The 17,087-nt window shown below is 36.4% G+C and overlaps 1 protein-coding gene across 1 annotated transcript; it reads left to right on the top strand.

Moving 5' to 3' along the window:
• The first annotated feature begins 3,307 nt into the window (after window positions 1-3,307).
• LOC108988371 (hevamine-A-like) lies at window positions 3,308-4,388 on the top strand. Its single transcript, XM_018961617.2, has one exon. It carries the CDS (start codon window positions 3,374-3,376, stop codon window positions 4,268-4,270), a length of 897 nt encoding a protein of 298 aa, XP_018817162.2. The 5' UTR covers window positions 3,308-3,373; the 3' UTR covers window positions 4,271-4,388.
• The last annotated feature ends 12,699 nt before the right edge of the window (window positions 4,389-17,087 follow it).

Raw genomic sequence — 17,087 nt, 5'->3', positions numbered from 1 at the left:
TTTTTTTTATAGCAAAATATTCATTCCATCAAAACCTTAAATAAGTTTTTCAGACCAAATGACTTGTGAGATACAATCTGGAAAAGAATCTCACCATACACAAAGATCATCTACATGCCAAGCATATTTAGCAAGCTTATAAGCAGTCTCATTCAGTGTTTTTAATTTTGTACCGTACTAACCAGTACGGTCGAAATTTTCTGTACCGGCCCAGTAGCCAATACAAGTATCATATGTGTTTCGTACCGACCGGTAGCGGTCATACCGGCCTATATTTCGGCCTGTATTTCGACCTGTACCAGTCGATATTTCGACCTTTAATTTTTTATTTTTTTCAAACTACAAATTTATTTTTTGACCCCCAATTTAGATTAGGTTATTTATAATTTATATGTATATGTATTTATATATAATTTATTTATATATAGACTATTATTTTGGAATATAATCTATATATATAATTTATTCATATATCAATTATTCTGAAACGGTACCGGTATCGAAATATTTCGTTCCAGTGCCTTGACTGATACAGCATCCGGTACGGTATTCAAAACATTGGTCTCATTCCTATCTCGCCCAGTATGTTGTATATCGCAGCTTTCAAATTGTTTCATTAGCTCCTTTATCTCAGTAATGAGATTTTCCTGTAGGGGCATTAAATTCCCAACAACTTTAATTTCATTTACCATAAGCAGGGAGTCACTTTTCAAGATGAGATCTTGTATACTATAAGCAGTAGTTAAGAGTACATAATTGGAGTATCATGGATGAGGAAAAAAATATTGGAGTATTATGGATGAACATCAATATGCAATCAATTGATGTAAAAGGGATATAACATTTATTTCATAGATAACATAGCATGACATTGATGTCTGCATGGGGTAAAGAAACAAAGAAATTTTTTGGACATGATGTTGTAATCTAGTTGAAACCATGCACTTATTTGACTCCCTTGAATGTGCACCTTGTAGTGATATGGGAGGCACAAGGTACAGGTGAGGCTAATGTCTTGTTTGTGTAACAAGGTATTTTCATATATTTTTAGAGAATAATTCTTCTCATCGGTCACTATTCCTCACACCCCACACCCTATGAAGATAAAAAAGAAAAAGTTTTCAGGTGTAGGGTGTGGGGATGAATAGTGACTGATGTATAACAAATTCTGTTTTTAAATATTTCATTTCCAAACATCATTCAAACACAAAACATTTTTCAATTTCAAATCTTCAACTTTTTTATCTAATTATTACCTAATCATTAGCCAAACACAAAATCCAATATAACTTTTCCAAACTTCTAAACAAAACATAAAAAATAATACAATTTTTTTCAAATTTCAAAACAAAAATAATTTAAAAAATTATATTCAAACAATTTTTAACTTTATAATATTTTTATTCAATTTTTTTCTCTCTCATTTTCCAACCAATAAAATATTTTAATGCAAATCATTTTATTACTATTCATAGATATTTTGAAATATTCTAAGTGTACTCTAAACAAGCTCCAAGGTTATTCAAACACGAGTAATGCTAGTCTAAATTTGTCATTTTTAATCACACTAATTAAACTGATCATGCTACACATTTTAAGTTGTTTTATATATAAATTATTTAAATATATAAAAAAAAACTATTTAAAATATGACATATTAGTTAAAATCAGTAAAAATAACAAAATGACAGAGATGCCAACAAGATGCCAACCTGTTGCTTGGCAGAGAGCCATACAACCCCCCAGTTTGGAGAATTCATCCTTTGATTGATATAATAGAGAAGATCAAAATAAACAAGGACAAAAATCATGGCATTAAACAAAATATTGTACATTCTAGCAATATTCCTTTATCTCCAAATACAATAAATAGCAAATCCAAGCATAATTTGATCAAGATGACAAACAACAAAGACTAGAGCCTTGAAAGTATTCTCCATCTACTAAGTGCAGTTTCTCGCCAATTCTAAGGAGGCCACAATTGTCATACTAGAGGAATCACATTCTTGTTACTATAAGAAAAATGAGTATTTGTAACGAATTATTTGTAAAATGAACTCATTTTAATAAGAAATGATCATTTTCGTAACAAATAATTAGTTACGAATAAGCGTTTTTCCTGTAGTATGCATGAAGAGGTATATCAGACAACTTCAGATCTGCTAGCGCCTAGCAATAAGGTGGACCTATCATGCTCCCTATATAATGTTAGAAAAAAATCAACTTACAATTCTTTTACAACTCTAAATGAAATGAAAATCAGTTATGAAAAATTGAAATGAGTTATAAAATAGTACGTTATAGGTATATTACTCGTGATATATATATATATATTTTTTTTTTCGCGCAACCTTAATCCATTCGAGATATTAGTAAAAAACTTTTATTACCAAATTTCAGTCCTTTAATCACTTGAACCCAAATAAAGACGAAAACCGGATACCACATCAATATGTAAGTGCTATTCACTTTGTTATTTATGTATATTCCTATAGCATGCATGGAGCAGGAAGACCTTCAATCGAAGAACAAAATACAAACAAAATAAACATCTGTAGGGATCTTAATTAATATGTATTGTAATGCTTGGATAATCATCTAAGACAAGGAAAAAAATATATATATATATAAAAGCAAAACATTGAAAGTGTAATTCAAGTGACAAGACCAATTAAAAATGTACCTATTCCACTCCAAACGGGCTGCTCCAACAATAAGCTGGTCAAGAGAAAAAAAACAAAAAATATATATATATATATATATTTTTAGTGCAAAGGAAAAACCAAACGTATTGGTTTTTTTATTTTATTTTTGTACTTTGTTTTGGAATAAGATCATTTTATATAGCGTTATAGTGTTATAGAGGTGGGAATTCCCATATTTTCACATGCTGGCCACATGGGGAAACAGGGGCCCATGCAGCTTCATCATTAATTAACAAGGCAATTGCATCCGCATGTTGCTAAGGTATCTTGGGTGCAGATGGCCATAAGCGCCATCTAAAGGAATATTTGGGGTGTTGCCACTTAGCTAGTACGTACTTGTCATTTACCAGCATTAAGTTACTTTTAAGATGATTCAGATCATGCCTTGTTTTTCTTGACTTTGTCGTAATCCATGCATTAAACATTCACATCGATCGATCTAAGCCAATATGGTGGGACCAAGCTGTGACCCCAAGCATGCGCGTACAATCCCACAAAATGCAAAGTAAAAATTTAGTTTTCGAATGGCAAAACTAAAATGAGAAATAATGTGCAGGCATCAACTTTCTTCTATATAAGTGAGTGTTGTGCTTCTTCTGAACACCACACATACATGCAAGTCTAGCAGAGAGGTCTGACTCCTGATCAGTTCCAAATCCCAGTGCATTATGGCCTCAAATTCAGCAATCTCACTAGATTTCCTGATCTTGTCAATAATCCTAGTACAAATCGTTGGTACTGGTGCTGGTCGGATAGCAATCTACTGGGGTCAGAATGGAAATGAGGGAACTTTAGCCCAGACTTGTGCTACAGGTAAGTATGCCTTTGTAAACATAGCTTTCCTTCCAACCTTTGGCAATGGTCAAAAACCAACCATCAACCTTGCTGGCCATTGTGATCCAGACAGCAATGGCTGCACCAGATTCAGTTCTGACATAAAATCATGTCAAGCAAAAGGAATTAAGGTGATGCTCTCTCTCGGAGGAGAGATAGGGACCTACAACCTTAGTTCAACTGAGGATGCTAGAAAAGTTGCAGGCTATCTTTGGAATAACTTCTTGGGTGGATGCTCCAAGTCTCGTCCTCTTGGAGATGCTGTTTTGGATGGAATTGACTTTGCTATTTTGCATGGAACAACCCTACACTGGAATGAGCTTGCAATTTTTCTCTCTAGATATAGCAAACCAGGAAAGAAAGTGTATCTAACTGCAGCTCCCTTGTGTCCTTTTCCTGATATATGGATGAAAGGTGCCCTTCAAACTGGTCTGTTTGACTATGTCTGGGTTCAGTTCTATAACAGTAAAAAATGTGAGTATTCCCCAGATCATATTGGCAAACTACTGCATGCATGGAAGAATTGGACTTCTATTCCAGAAACTGAGATATTCTTAGGTCTTCCAGCAGCGCCTGAGGCAGCAGCAAGTGGTTTTATTCCGGCTGCTGTTCTAACCTCTGAAGTGCTTCCAGCCATTAAAACTTCTGCCAAATATGGAGGTGTGATGCTTTGGTCCACATACTATGATGACCAGACGGGATACAGTTCTTCCATCAGGAGTCATGTTTAGAAATCTGAACTACCCTTTAATTGATCATGCATTAATAATTTCATGATTTCTACATCGATCTTTCATATCTATTCTCCCAAATGCTGAATATGCATCTATTTAGACCATCTATCCTTCTCTTTAATCCAGTTAAAAAAGAAAATAAATGAATGTAATCCTCTCTAATTATAAACGAGCATATAAATGGCCAGATTTTATGAAAAAAATGGTGAAGGTTTTGTTGTGAGAGAATCCCTGGAAGAGATAAATTAAATCAGAAATATCATTACATCAACAAGTCATGTATTGAACACAAATATTCGAGGATTTTTTTAATGTCAACCAAATATTGAATTAAAAAATCAAATTGATTTATTCCAGAATGTCTGGCGGCCTCCATTAACATGGGCCAGACATTCCAGAATAAATCAACATGGGCAAGTGGTTCTTGTTCCTCCACGTCTCTATACCTTCCAGATATTTCATATAAGGAGTCTAGGCCCGTTTGGTTCCTCAACTGAGTTTGGTGCAGTTCATCTTCTACCATTTAAATACACTTGAGCTGCATAGTAAATAAGTTCAGTGGGTCTGTATTGTACATTGATGTAACCGGTTCTGACTTGTGGCAGAGATTCTACAGTGGCATCATAATGCCTGCAAACCGAAGCCTGGAAAAATCATGTTTTATCTATTTTGCCCTTTATTGACTTGAGGTGGATGGCTGCAAGAGCAGCTTGGAGAAAATTTTTTGCCCTTTGTAGGATTTGACGCCGGCAGTTTATTTTTATTATGTCATATGAACAGTAAAATTTAATAGTGATAATTATTTATTTTACGACTATTTATAAATATATTTAAATTAATCTTATAAAATTTATTTAGCTATTTTAACTCATTATCATTTATAAAAAATTCAATTCAATTCAATTTAATTTAACATCGAAACGCAACCTTAACTAACATGGTCAATGGCTCATATTCAGAAACCACTCCCTACATGAATCTTCGCGCTTGACACTCCTTTGGACAATATATAATATATATATATATATAGCACGGTAATTTGGTCTTTCATTTTTATATTCCAACATCAAAAGATCAATTGGTTAGGATTATGCAATAATAATTCAGTTTGAACGAGTTTTGATTACATGTGGGTGATTACATTTTATTTGTAACAAAAAAAGCTGATGTGGCAGGTTGGAGACCAATGTAAAAGCCTCATTTACACCACTTCTTGTTTTAAGATAATTTCAAAAAAATGTGCATCATTTTTTGTTCGAAGGAAAGTCCTTTTTTCTCACTCATTGTGTGATATAAGTTATTTGATAAGCAATTCACATATATTTATAATGGCCACAGAAGGGGTGGGGTGCCCAAAAAATTCCAATACTATTAAGAGAGATACACCAATAAAAAAGAAAAGAAAATAGAGTGGGAAATGAGCCAAATTAATATGCATGTCTTGGTTTTCTTTGCCATATGTAAAGGAGTACATCGACTCTGATCAGGCCAATTGAACAAAGAAGAGACTAATGGTTTAGTTAGTAAACCAGCCGTCTGATTGTTGGAAGAAACATGTAAAGTACGCAAGACACCAGCTTGCAATTTCTATATGTGATAGTCCAACTTTATATGCTTTGTACGCTCATGCAAAAGTAGTACTGGGTTTTCTGCGGAGTGGATATCACAAAAATGAAAAGCAGCTTGTGGATGATGTTGCAGGTCACAAAGCAAAGACATGATCCATGTAATCTCACACATTGCAGTGGCCATGGATCTATTCTTTGCTTTAGCTAAGGAACAAGAAACTGTATGTTGTTTTTAATTGTTAGTGTATATGTGTTATGTTAGTCCCACATTGCTTGAGTAAGGCCCTTGTATAACCTTTAGCCTCCTATTTATAGGCCACACTGTATAGCACAAGATATATATAGAATTGATTAATACAATTCTAGTATGGTATCAAAGTCATTATTATGATCCTTTAAGTACTAGTAGTTTTCATCTTTCTCAACATTCTTTCGCTACCTCTGTATTCTATGACTAAGCCATCCAAGTGTTGCTCACTGTCGTTAGACAGTTGCAACTGTTGTAAGGACTACTACAAAATTTCATAATCATTATGCTTGAAGCTCAGTTCTGATACTATTGGGAAGACCTCATTGAGATTGACTCAGCACCATCAAACTCAGATCGGAGCGGAACGCACCTCCATGCTCTGTCGAAGTTTCTGCCACACACTTCATGCGCCCCGCAGCTACATAGCCACGCGCCACATGCGAGCATCTACTCGCTGACATCAGCCGCATCAACCTACATGCCATTAGACTTCTACGTCATCTTGCCATATTAGCAGCTTTCCACGTCAGCACTGTCGATCGTTGACTTTGACCACAGCGTTGTCTTTTTTCCATCCAGGTGTTTTCTACATATTTTCGCATGCTGATCTCATTTTTACAGTCTATTTCTACATATCCGGTCTCGTAATGGCTCAAAACAATGATATTCTTCGTCCTATTCATGTTATATTAGGTGATAGAAACTATTTGGTGTGGTCTTAGTCTTTTCGCAGCTTTCTTAAAGGTCATGAACTTTGGTTCTATTGCATGGGTGATTGGACAAAGCCAATGCAAAAAGGAGATGAACAAGCAGAAAAATTTCCAAACCACCTTCTCAAATGGGATAGCCATAATCACCAAATCCTTACTTAGATGTGCAACACCTCCATTCTGACTATCTCCAACCTACTTGGTAGCTATGATGATGCTCTATCTGCTTGGAACATGTTAACCAGGCGTTATGCTACCCCTCATGGGTCCAGAGAGTAACAACTTATGCTTGGGTTGTATCAACTCAGACAGGAGTCTAGCCAATCCATCAAGGACTTCTTTGATTGTCTTCGTCACATTTGGAATCAAATTGATTTCTCTGACCCACTCAGGAAGGATCCCACTGATGCTGACATGTATGCCATTCATCGTGATCAGCATCATCTCTATTAGTTTCTCATGTCCCTAGAGGATGAATTTGAGCCGATCTGTGGTCAACTGCTTAATCGCACTCTGACTCCATCCCTCGATATTTCTACCAATGAGCTAATTCGTGAGGATACTCATCTGTACACAGTATAGACTCAGAACAAGCTCAATGTCTTAGCTACCACTCCATCAGTTTCCTCCTCTGACCAACGTCAACAGTTTGGTTCTGGAAGGCATGGTTCTAGCAACCGCTGCTCCAATAGGCTATTTGTCATTGTTGTAAATGTCCTAATCATGTTATCGAGAACTGTTACCGTCGTAACAAGAAATGACCTCCTACTGCTGCTTTTGCTAGTTCAGATACTCCTTAGGTCTATGAAACTATTAGAGATGCATCTCAGTTTTCTGGATCCACTATCACTCTCTCCACAGCTGACTTGGAGAACCTCCTCAATTAGGTCTTGATCTGGTCTAATAATACATCATCCTTCTCTGCTATTTATGTTATGCCTAGTAAGTCTCTCTCTTGGCTTATGGATTCTCCTTGTCACAATCATATGACGCCCTCCTCATCCTTGTTCACTAAATGCATTCTACACATCCACCACTTGCTATACACATTGCCAATGGATCCACTATACTTGCTTCTAGTATAGGCTCTATCTCTACATCTAACATTTCCATTTCTGAGATGCTTCGTGTTCCTAAACAGTCTTATAACTTGGTGTGCGTGAGGCAATTGGCTCAACTTGACTATCGTGTTATTATTTACTACTCTGGTTGTACTGTGCAGGATCCACAAACGAAACAGGCTCTAGAGTAGAGTGTATGTTTCCAATGAGCACTTTGCATCTTCCCTCAATTCCTCATGGTCCACCTGCTGTGGTTTCTCATGTCACATTTGTTTCTCTCTCCTTCGCTCTATGGCACTCTCGACTTGGTCATGCATCCTCTTCTTGTATTGTATTTCATGTCAGTTATGAAAACAATTTGCTTGTCCTTTTCATAGTAGCGAATCATTGTCTACTAGTATTTTTTATTTGGTAAACTGATGTTTGGGGACCTGTCTCGTAACTAGTATCAGTGGATCTCGTTACTTTGTTATATTCATTGATGATTTCACTCGTTACAGTTGGATTTATCTTATGCACTCTCGTTCTGAACTATTGCATATCTATTGTAACTTTGCAAAATGATTGAAACTCAATTTTCTAAATGTATTAAAATTTTTTGATCTGACAATGCACTTGAATACAAACAATCTGCTTTTCAAAGTATCTTACAAACATATGGCACTATCCATCAAACCTCTTGTCCAGGCACCTCTCAGCTGAATGGATGAGCTCAACGAAAATTTCGTCATATCCTTAACATAGTTCGGACTTTTGTCCTCTATGCTAAAGTCCCTGCCCCATTCTAGGGGAAAAGTCACCCTTATTGTAGTTCATACCATTAACCACCTTCTAAGTCCAATCATCTAAAATCAATCTCCATATGAGCGTCTATTTGGATCTCCTCTTGACTATCAACACCTTCGATCCTTTGGTTATGCTCACTTTGTCCTTCTTTTGTCTCATGAACATACAAAGTTGGAGCCAAATTTTGGACTTTGTTGCTTTCTTGGCTACGACGAGACTCATAAGGACTATCTGTGTTATGATCCTATTGCTCATTGCCTTCGCATTTCCCATCATGTTGTGTTCTGGGAACATTGCCTGTTTATTGAGGTATCCATCTTTAGTCCATCTATTTCTTAATCTTCTACCTTACTAGATGAGCCCTCCAATCATTCTCCGCCTGTCCATATCTAGTGTTCCATGCATTCCACCTACTCACTCTTTGGACACTTCTAGGCTAGGATCTTCGTCTCTTAAACTGCCTCCCTCTCTGGCTGCAGTCTCTTTTCTTACCCAGCCTGCGGATCACCCAGCCGATGTTTCCCTTCATCGTTCTTCTTAGGTAAGATCTCTTCCTACTGATCTGCATGATTTCTATTGTGACATTGCCCTTCCTATTATGCACGACCCTCACTCTTTTATGGCAAGATGAAATGACTTGGGAACTTGATGCATTATCTAAGAACCATACATTGGATATGGTTGATTTGCCTCCTAGAAAGTCTGTGATTGGTTGTAAGTGGATCTACAAGATCAAGACTCGATCAGATAGTTCTATTGAAATGTATAAAGCTCAACTTGTTGCCAAATGTTTCACACAGAAATATGACATTGACTATGAGGAGACTTTTTCCCCACTTGCTAGTCTCTCCTTTGTTTGCACTCTCATGGCTATTGTGGCCTCTCGTTAGTGGAAGCTCTTTCAGATGGATATCAAAAAATTCCTTCTTGAATGGCAATTTGTGTGAATAGTATATATACAGCCTTCACCTGGTCTCTCTCATCCACCAGCCAAGGTTTGCCCCTCCATCATGCTCTCTATGCCCTTAAGCAAGCCCCTCGCGCCTAGTTTACAAAATTTACCTTCATGGTTTCTTACTTAGGCTACTCCTTTAGTTCCTATGACTCGGCCTTCTTCATTTGTTGTTCCGACAAAAGTCTCATTTTGCTACTACTATATGTGGATGACATGATTATTACTGGTGATGATCTTAATGGCATTTAGGAGCTTAAGGACTTCCTCAATTAGCAATTAGCAATTTGAGATGAAAGATCTTGGTTACCTAAGTTATTTTCTTGGCTTGGAGATCACTTCCTCAGCAGATGGATTCTACCTCACCCAAGCCAAGTATGTCTATGGTCTTTTCATGTCTTGAGCTGGCCTTACTAACACCAAGGTTGCTGATACACCCATCAAGCTTCATGCAGATCTGACCCCCTCGTGTGGGGACTTATTGTCTGACTTCACACTTTATCCACAATTGGTTGGCAGCTCGGTTTGCTTTACAGTCACTCATCCAAAAATTTCTTATGCTATGCATGAGGTCACCCAGTTCATGTCTGCCTATCGAACAACCCATTATACTACCATCCTACACATTCTTCAGTATCTTAAGGGCACTCTCTTCCATGGTCTACACTTCTCTACTCAATCTCCACTAGTTCTTCGAGCATACTCTGATGTTGATTGGGCAGGTGACCCCACTAATCATCGTTTCACCACAGGTTACAACTTCCTTCTCGGTTACTCGTTGATCTCTTGGCGTAGCAAGAAAAAAACTGTTGTCTCTCAATCTTCACTTAAGCCGAGTATCGTGCCCTGGTAGACACCACCGTTGAACTCCTTTGGCTTCGATGGTTACGACAGGATTTAGGTGTACCTCTCACCTCTACCACTCCTCTTTATTGTGACAATCCTCTTTACTGTGACAATCGTAGTGCCATCTAGATTACTTATAATGATATTTTCCATGATAGAACCAAGCACATTGAAATTGATTATCATCTCGTTCATCATCATTTGCTTCATGGTTCTCTTTAGTTGCTCTTTGTCTCATTTCAAGATCAGCTTGCCGACATCTCTATAAAGTCTCATCCTATGGCTCGGTTTCTCATCCTCCTTGAGTTTGAGGGGGGTTGTTAGTGTATATATTAGTGTTAGTGTATATGTGTTATGTTAATGCCACATTGACTAGATGAGACCTTTGTATAGTCTTTGGTCTCCTATATATAGGCCGCACTGTATATGTGATATCCCATATGATATGAATAAGGGTAAATAGTATATGGGATCCCACATTGCTTGGGAATGAGTAATTCTTGCTCTTTATAAAGTTCCAATGGGGTTCTAATTATATCATTGACTAGTCATTTTGGACTATAGGCCATGTGGTTTGGGCCTTCCGTCAGGGCGTTACAGTATAGCACAAGATATATATATATAGAATTAATTAATACAATTCTAACATTAACATTTCCAAAAGATAAATGAATCGCCAACTAAGAAAAAATACCTTGATATTGATAGATGAGAGTATGGAAAACTTACTCAATCTGAGTTAGCAAAAGCTATTACATGTAAGCAAAAGCCATTACATGTAAGATGAAGTAGCCTAGAAGAAAATGCCTCAATGAATGAGCCTTCTTAATATATTTGAGGATTCTGTGTGCATCTTGTAAATGAGGTGCTCGAGGACTATCTAAAAATTGGCTAAGATAGTTTACAACAAATGTAATGCTAGGTCTTGTATGACTAAGATATAATAGGAAAGCAAACAATCTATGATAGAGGGATGTGACAATAACTCTCCATTAGTTTTAGACAGTTTTAGGTGAGTATCCATAGGAAAATTTACAACTCGGCACCAAGCAGTCCAACTTCTAAAAGAAGTTCTAGTGCATGCTTTCATAATTTCATTTACACAAAGAAATCCCTTTGTTTGAATGTGCCACCTACATGCCCTAGAAATACTTAAAAGACCTAAGCCCTTCAACTTGAAGCGACTATGCAAAAAATCATTTAGTATAGAAACAGAAGTTGCATCATTATTGGCTATCAAAATAGCATCATCATAGAAAACTAAAGCAACAAATGATGAGCCTTCCTTGCCTATAAATAAGGAATAATTAGATCTGTATTGTTATAAAGTTAAAAACCCTCGTCAAGAAGCATAGCAGTAGATTTGGAGTTCCATTGTCAAGAAGCTTGCTTCAATCCATGTAAGGATTTCTGCAGTTTCCATATCTTATTGTCCCCCTTACTAAGTTAACCAAGAGGTAGAGTCATGTAGGCCAACCATGCATGGCAGCAAGTGGTAAAACACATCTAACCTTGCCTTATAACTCTCAATTGAACCGTCACCGTTATAGGGGTTTTTTCGGGTGGAAGAGAATTAAGGGACCAGGTATGATTTTCTTTTAAGGCAACTAGTTCAGCAACCATAGCATCTCGCCAATAAAAATACTTGACTGCTTGATGATAAAATTTAGGTTGAATAGGAGAAGAAATAGAAACACTAAAGGCACGGTGAGATGTAGAAGTTTAGAGTAAAATAGAACATCAGAATGTTTGCATTGTTTATCTGAAGATAAAGATGTAGAAGCTGTTGAACATGGAAGATTAAGAGAAGATGTAGTAGCATGGTTAACATGGGTCTTATGTACTCTTGTAGACCTTCGAAGTGGTGGTAAGTGAGTACCATCCAAAGAGGGTATTGAAGAATATGGAGAATTATTTGAGCTAATCATATTGGGGGATGGAACCGAACCAGAATTTTCTTACTGAACTGAAACGTAAGAGGTGCGCTATTTTATAGTGCCCTAGGTACATACAAAGAAAGATTAATAGTAACTTGCAACTATACAATCTGACATGTAACTAGCAACTCTACTAATTTGGTATGTATATGTATCATTTTCCTTTTATGTACAATACTTTATACAACCATGTTTTTAAATTGAGGGGATTTCTGTAAAATGATATTACTTTTATAAGTAATTTTACAAAAACGCACATCATTTAAAACAGGGTTGTGAAAAGAGCTGTATGTGTATCATTTTCCTTTTAAAGCCGATCTACATTCTTATTTCTTTTAATATGTATATGTGAATGTTGTTGGTTTCGACTTTTGACCAAGAAAGACATTGAAGGAGCATAAACATCTGATCTTCATATAATAAATGGTTTGGTTAGAGTTAATTGAAATCCATTGTTGCTTAATATTATTGAAGGAAAAGTTTACTACAGATGCCAAACCAAAGATCGTTTCAGGCAGTCATGTATAGAAGCTTTTATCATGTGTTAGTTGTTGTCTGTTTTAGGATGATTTAACAGTCCTAGAGTGGTGTGCTTCCGCATATCTGAATATGTGTGTGTGTGTGTGTATGTGTAAATTTTTTTCATTCTTTGTACATAAGCTCTTGTGATGGCCGGACAAAGATATTTTACTATCTTCTGCACAAGCTGGATGGTCTAGACGACGAGACCTGTATGCAATTTTCTTTCCCGGAGTTCTCATTAAAAGATTATGGTCTATTATATGGAAATTTGTTTAAGAAAATACTTCCACTACCCATCTTTAAGAATCTTCTAACAGTTTTCAATTCACCTTCAGGGTATAGAGTGCTGGGTGTGGAGGAATTGATCATCCAAACTCTTGGCCATTTATCAACCCTAAGACTAGGGGTGTTCATCCGGATCCGGATCCGGATATCCAGCCATAACCGGATTCGGATCCGGATGCTAAAATCCGGGCGGTTATCTGCCCGGATTAATCCGGATTTAATCCGGGCGGATAACCGGATTCAATCCGGATATCCGGATTATAACCGGATATCCGGATTTAATCCGGATCCGGATTATAACCGGATTTTAATCCGGGTTATAACCGGATTTTAATCCGGTTTTAAATTTTTTTTTTTTTAAAAAGGACTTTAAAACTTTAAAAAATGTTTTTTTTAGCACTTAGTTTTTTTTTTTAATTCTGATAATAAATTAACAAACAAAATAAATAAAAATGTAAAATAAATAATATTGTTATTACATCACAATGTAAGACGTAAATTTACAAAAAATAAAAGAAATAATAATACATCACAACTAATTAAACTAAAGCATAAATTTACAAAAAACAAAAGAAATAAATTTACAAAGATAAAAATTTATTAGTCTTCACATCTTGTATTCAACTCATATTCCCTTGCAAAGACAAATGGTGCAATCCCTTGTGGAAGAGCTGCCTGTGATTCAGCAATAACATGATTATAAATCCAACAGATGGAAAGTTTTACAATCATAATTAAAATCCATCAATCTCTCTCTCTAGGTAGTCTAGCATATATGTATATAAAAAAGAAATGCACCAACATTGATGATGAATATGCATGTACATGCAAGATATATATCCATGCAAACAAACATGCATGGAAAACTTCTACATTGGTACAGCTCTCAGTACCTGTACAACGGCAAAATGTAGCTTTACACCTCTTAATCCAACAGCAACCGAGGTGGTCATAATCTGGGCCTGCAGGGCCATGAACAACCCTGCAATATTTAGCAATTGGTCATAATCCAAGCACCCTCTTGGTACTTTTCAAGTAGAATAACCTATACAAAGTTACTGCAAATTTTAGTTCAAATGTTCACAATGCACTGATGACACACACAAATAACAACTAGTAGCTTAACAGGTAATATCTCTTGTTTATTGAACCTGTTGATCAAACATTTAACCCTCAACAGAAAAGTAGGTTGGCTTTGTTGTTCCATCATTTGTATTCAAGTACCTCAGATACATGCAATATCCATGCAGCATGATTATGACACTAATGTTTGCTGTGGCAAACAGCAAACATGCCTGACTTCTGCTTCTAAATTCACTTGTCCACAACTGCAAAGACCATCATTAATAAAGATAAAATATGCGTGGTTGAAACTACTTAAAAAAATAAAATAAGATAATTAAGATAATACTGTTAGAAAAAAAAAAACCTTTGAGAAATTGTTGAAACAGATTACTGCAATTGAAATAGAATTGCAATTGATTTACCTATCTAAATGATGAGTTCTGGAAGACAGCAAATGACTTGATGTTACGGGTACCATGCACAATCATGAGCACATTCTTACTGCATGGACAACTTAGCTGTGTGAGGCAAATGGGAGGAAAAAGGCTTTCAGATGTACATGCAGTGCTAGTCTTTCAAGTGCTTAGCAGTTGAGAAATTGCATGAAAACCCAAGAATGAAAAAGAACTCCACTTGATTCTAACTCATCAAGCATGCAACTTAATGGTTTAAAGCCTCTTCTAAAACTTACATGCTACAGTTAGCAGGAAGCAAAAATAAAAAAACAAAGAAGGATAGAACACAAGGGTCAATCACGATTTAGCAACCACCTGAACAATGTCTAAGGGTCCATGTTACCAAAACGAATACAAGGGTCCGTCTCTCCAGCCCATCTGAAAAAATTCACAACCAGATATTAACTTATAAAGATCAAAGACATGGTACCAAAACGAATACAATGTATACACACATACAAATACATGGTCCAGCACAGTGGTGTTGGAGAAGTTATTAGTTAACTTACTAATTTGAGTTCAAATCAAACATTACTGCATAAGGCAGTTATTAGTTGGCAATCATTCTTACTACAAATATTAATACAAAAAACTAAGAAACTCATGATCTGGTTAAATTAAATATGGCATGGATCCGATAACTTACTGCATAAAGAGAGTTTTCAATGCATAGGGTGGGTCCCACCTGGTGGGAGTCCATATGCTTAAGTTGCTGAAGTTGAAGGAAGAGGGTTACCTTCAGCAAAAAAAATATAAAGGCTAAGTTAAATGGATAAATTAATAATAAAAAATCAAATTTAACAAATAAAAGTGTTTACCTTCGATGTCAACGCGTTCTACATGCTCCTCGACCTCCCAAGAACTAAGTGGTTCACAAGTCAACCAATTTTGAGTGCAAATTAGTGCTTGGACAGTCTCCGGAGCTAATGAGCTTCGGTATGGATCTATTACACGTCCACCGGTGCTGAATGCGGACTCGGATGCGACGGTGGAAATAGGAATGCTCAATACATCACGTGCGATCTCCGCAAGGATGTGATATCTAAATGAGTTCTTCTTCCACCAATCCAAAATATCAAACTCGGGTATTTTTGGTTCAATCACATCCGACAAATACCTATCCATGTCCGAGCTAAGTACTGAACTGTTTTGCTTCTCAAGGTATTGCTCTAGAGCTGTATCAAAATCTTCAGAGTCCAGATCATCACCAATAATACTTGAGGAACTTCTATGGGCCATATTTAATCTTCCACTACCTAGCCCATAAAACTTGTGGTATTGCTCAATCAAACGATTCATGAGCAATTTTACTTTGGCCTCAATTCTATCTCCGCATTCATCCCCTTTGCATCTTTTTAACCAATATGACAAGGCTGTAATCTTATATCGAGGGTCAAGGACAAAAGCTACATAAACAATCATGTTCATCCTATCTGTTTTCCCCCAATATTTATCAAACTTAAGTTTCATAATAGAAGTCATCTTCATCAACATATCATCCTCACTCTGACCCATGTTGTTCAAAGTGTTCTCAATTGAACAAATTTGTTGAAATAACATATTAGATGTCACATACAATGAGCCAGAGATTTTCAAAGTGGCATCATAAAAAACTTTTAGAAACTTAATGAAAATACGAGCCATTTGCCAATCTTCAAACGGAGGTGCCAAAAGTTGTGACTCCTTCACTCCCATTAGTACGAAAGCTCTTTTGTATTTTTCAGCAATATTAAGCATTAGGTATGTTGAGTTCCATCTAGTAGGAACATCTAGACACACCATTTTTCCACACATAATATCCAGCTCGTTTGCACACGTTTTAAACATATCAAGCCTTGCCGGTGAGGACCTCACAAATCTAATTGCTTCTCTGATCTTATTTACAGCATCATGGATAATTTTTAAACCATCACATACAATGAGGTTTAAAATATGTGCAGCACATCGCACATGTATGAACTCACCTCCCAAAATTGTGAACTCATTATCTCTTATGTTCCTCCTCACATGATCAATAGCAACATCATTGGAGGAGGCATTATCCATGGTGATCGTACAAAGGCGATTAATCTCCCAATCCGCCAAACAAGACTCTAACATCCAAGCAATGGTCTCACCCCTATGATTAGGAATCTTAAAAAACATTATAATTTTCTTGTGTAATACCCAATTTTGATCAATATAATGGCATGTAACACAAATGTAATTCTTGTTTTGCACCGATGTCCATATATGGGTGGTCAAACTCACTCTTTGACTACTCAACAATGCCTTCAACTTTTGCTTCTCCTCTTTGTATAAACCAATACACTCTTTTTGGAAGGTGGTTCGGGATGGCAAAGTGTGTCTAGGCTCTAAATAACCCAAAAGTTTAACA

The sequence above is a fragment of the Juglans regia genome, chromosome 7 (assembly GCF_001411555.2).
Source record: "Juglans regia cultivar Chandler chromosome 7, Walnut 2.0, whole genome shotgun sequence".
In the NCBI taxonomy this organism is placed as follows: Eukaryota; Viridiplantae; Streptophyta; class Magnoliopsida; order Fagales; family Juglandaceae; genus Juglans; species Juglans regia.
The sequence above is the reverse complement of the archived record's forward strand: the minus strand, read 5'-3'. Positions and strand labels throughout refer to the sequence as shown.

Coding starts and splice junctions, on each gene's coding strand:
- LOC108988371 (XM_018961617.2), top strand. CDS start 3,374: ATGGCCTCAAATTCAGCAATCTCACTAGATTTCCTGATCTTGTCAATA.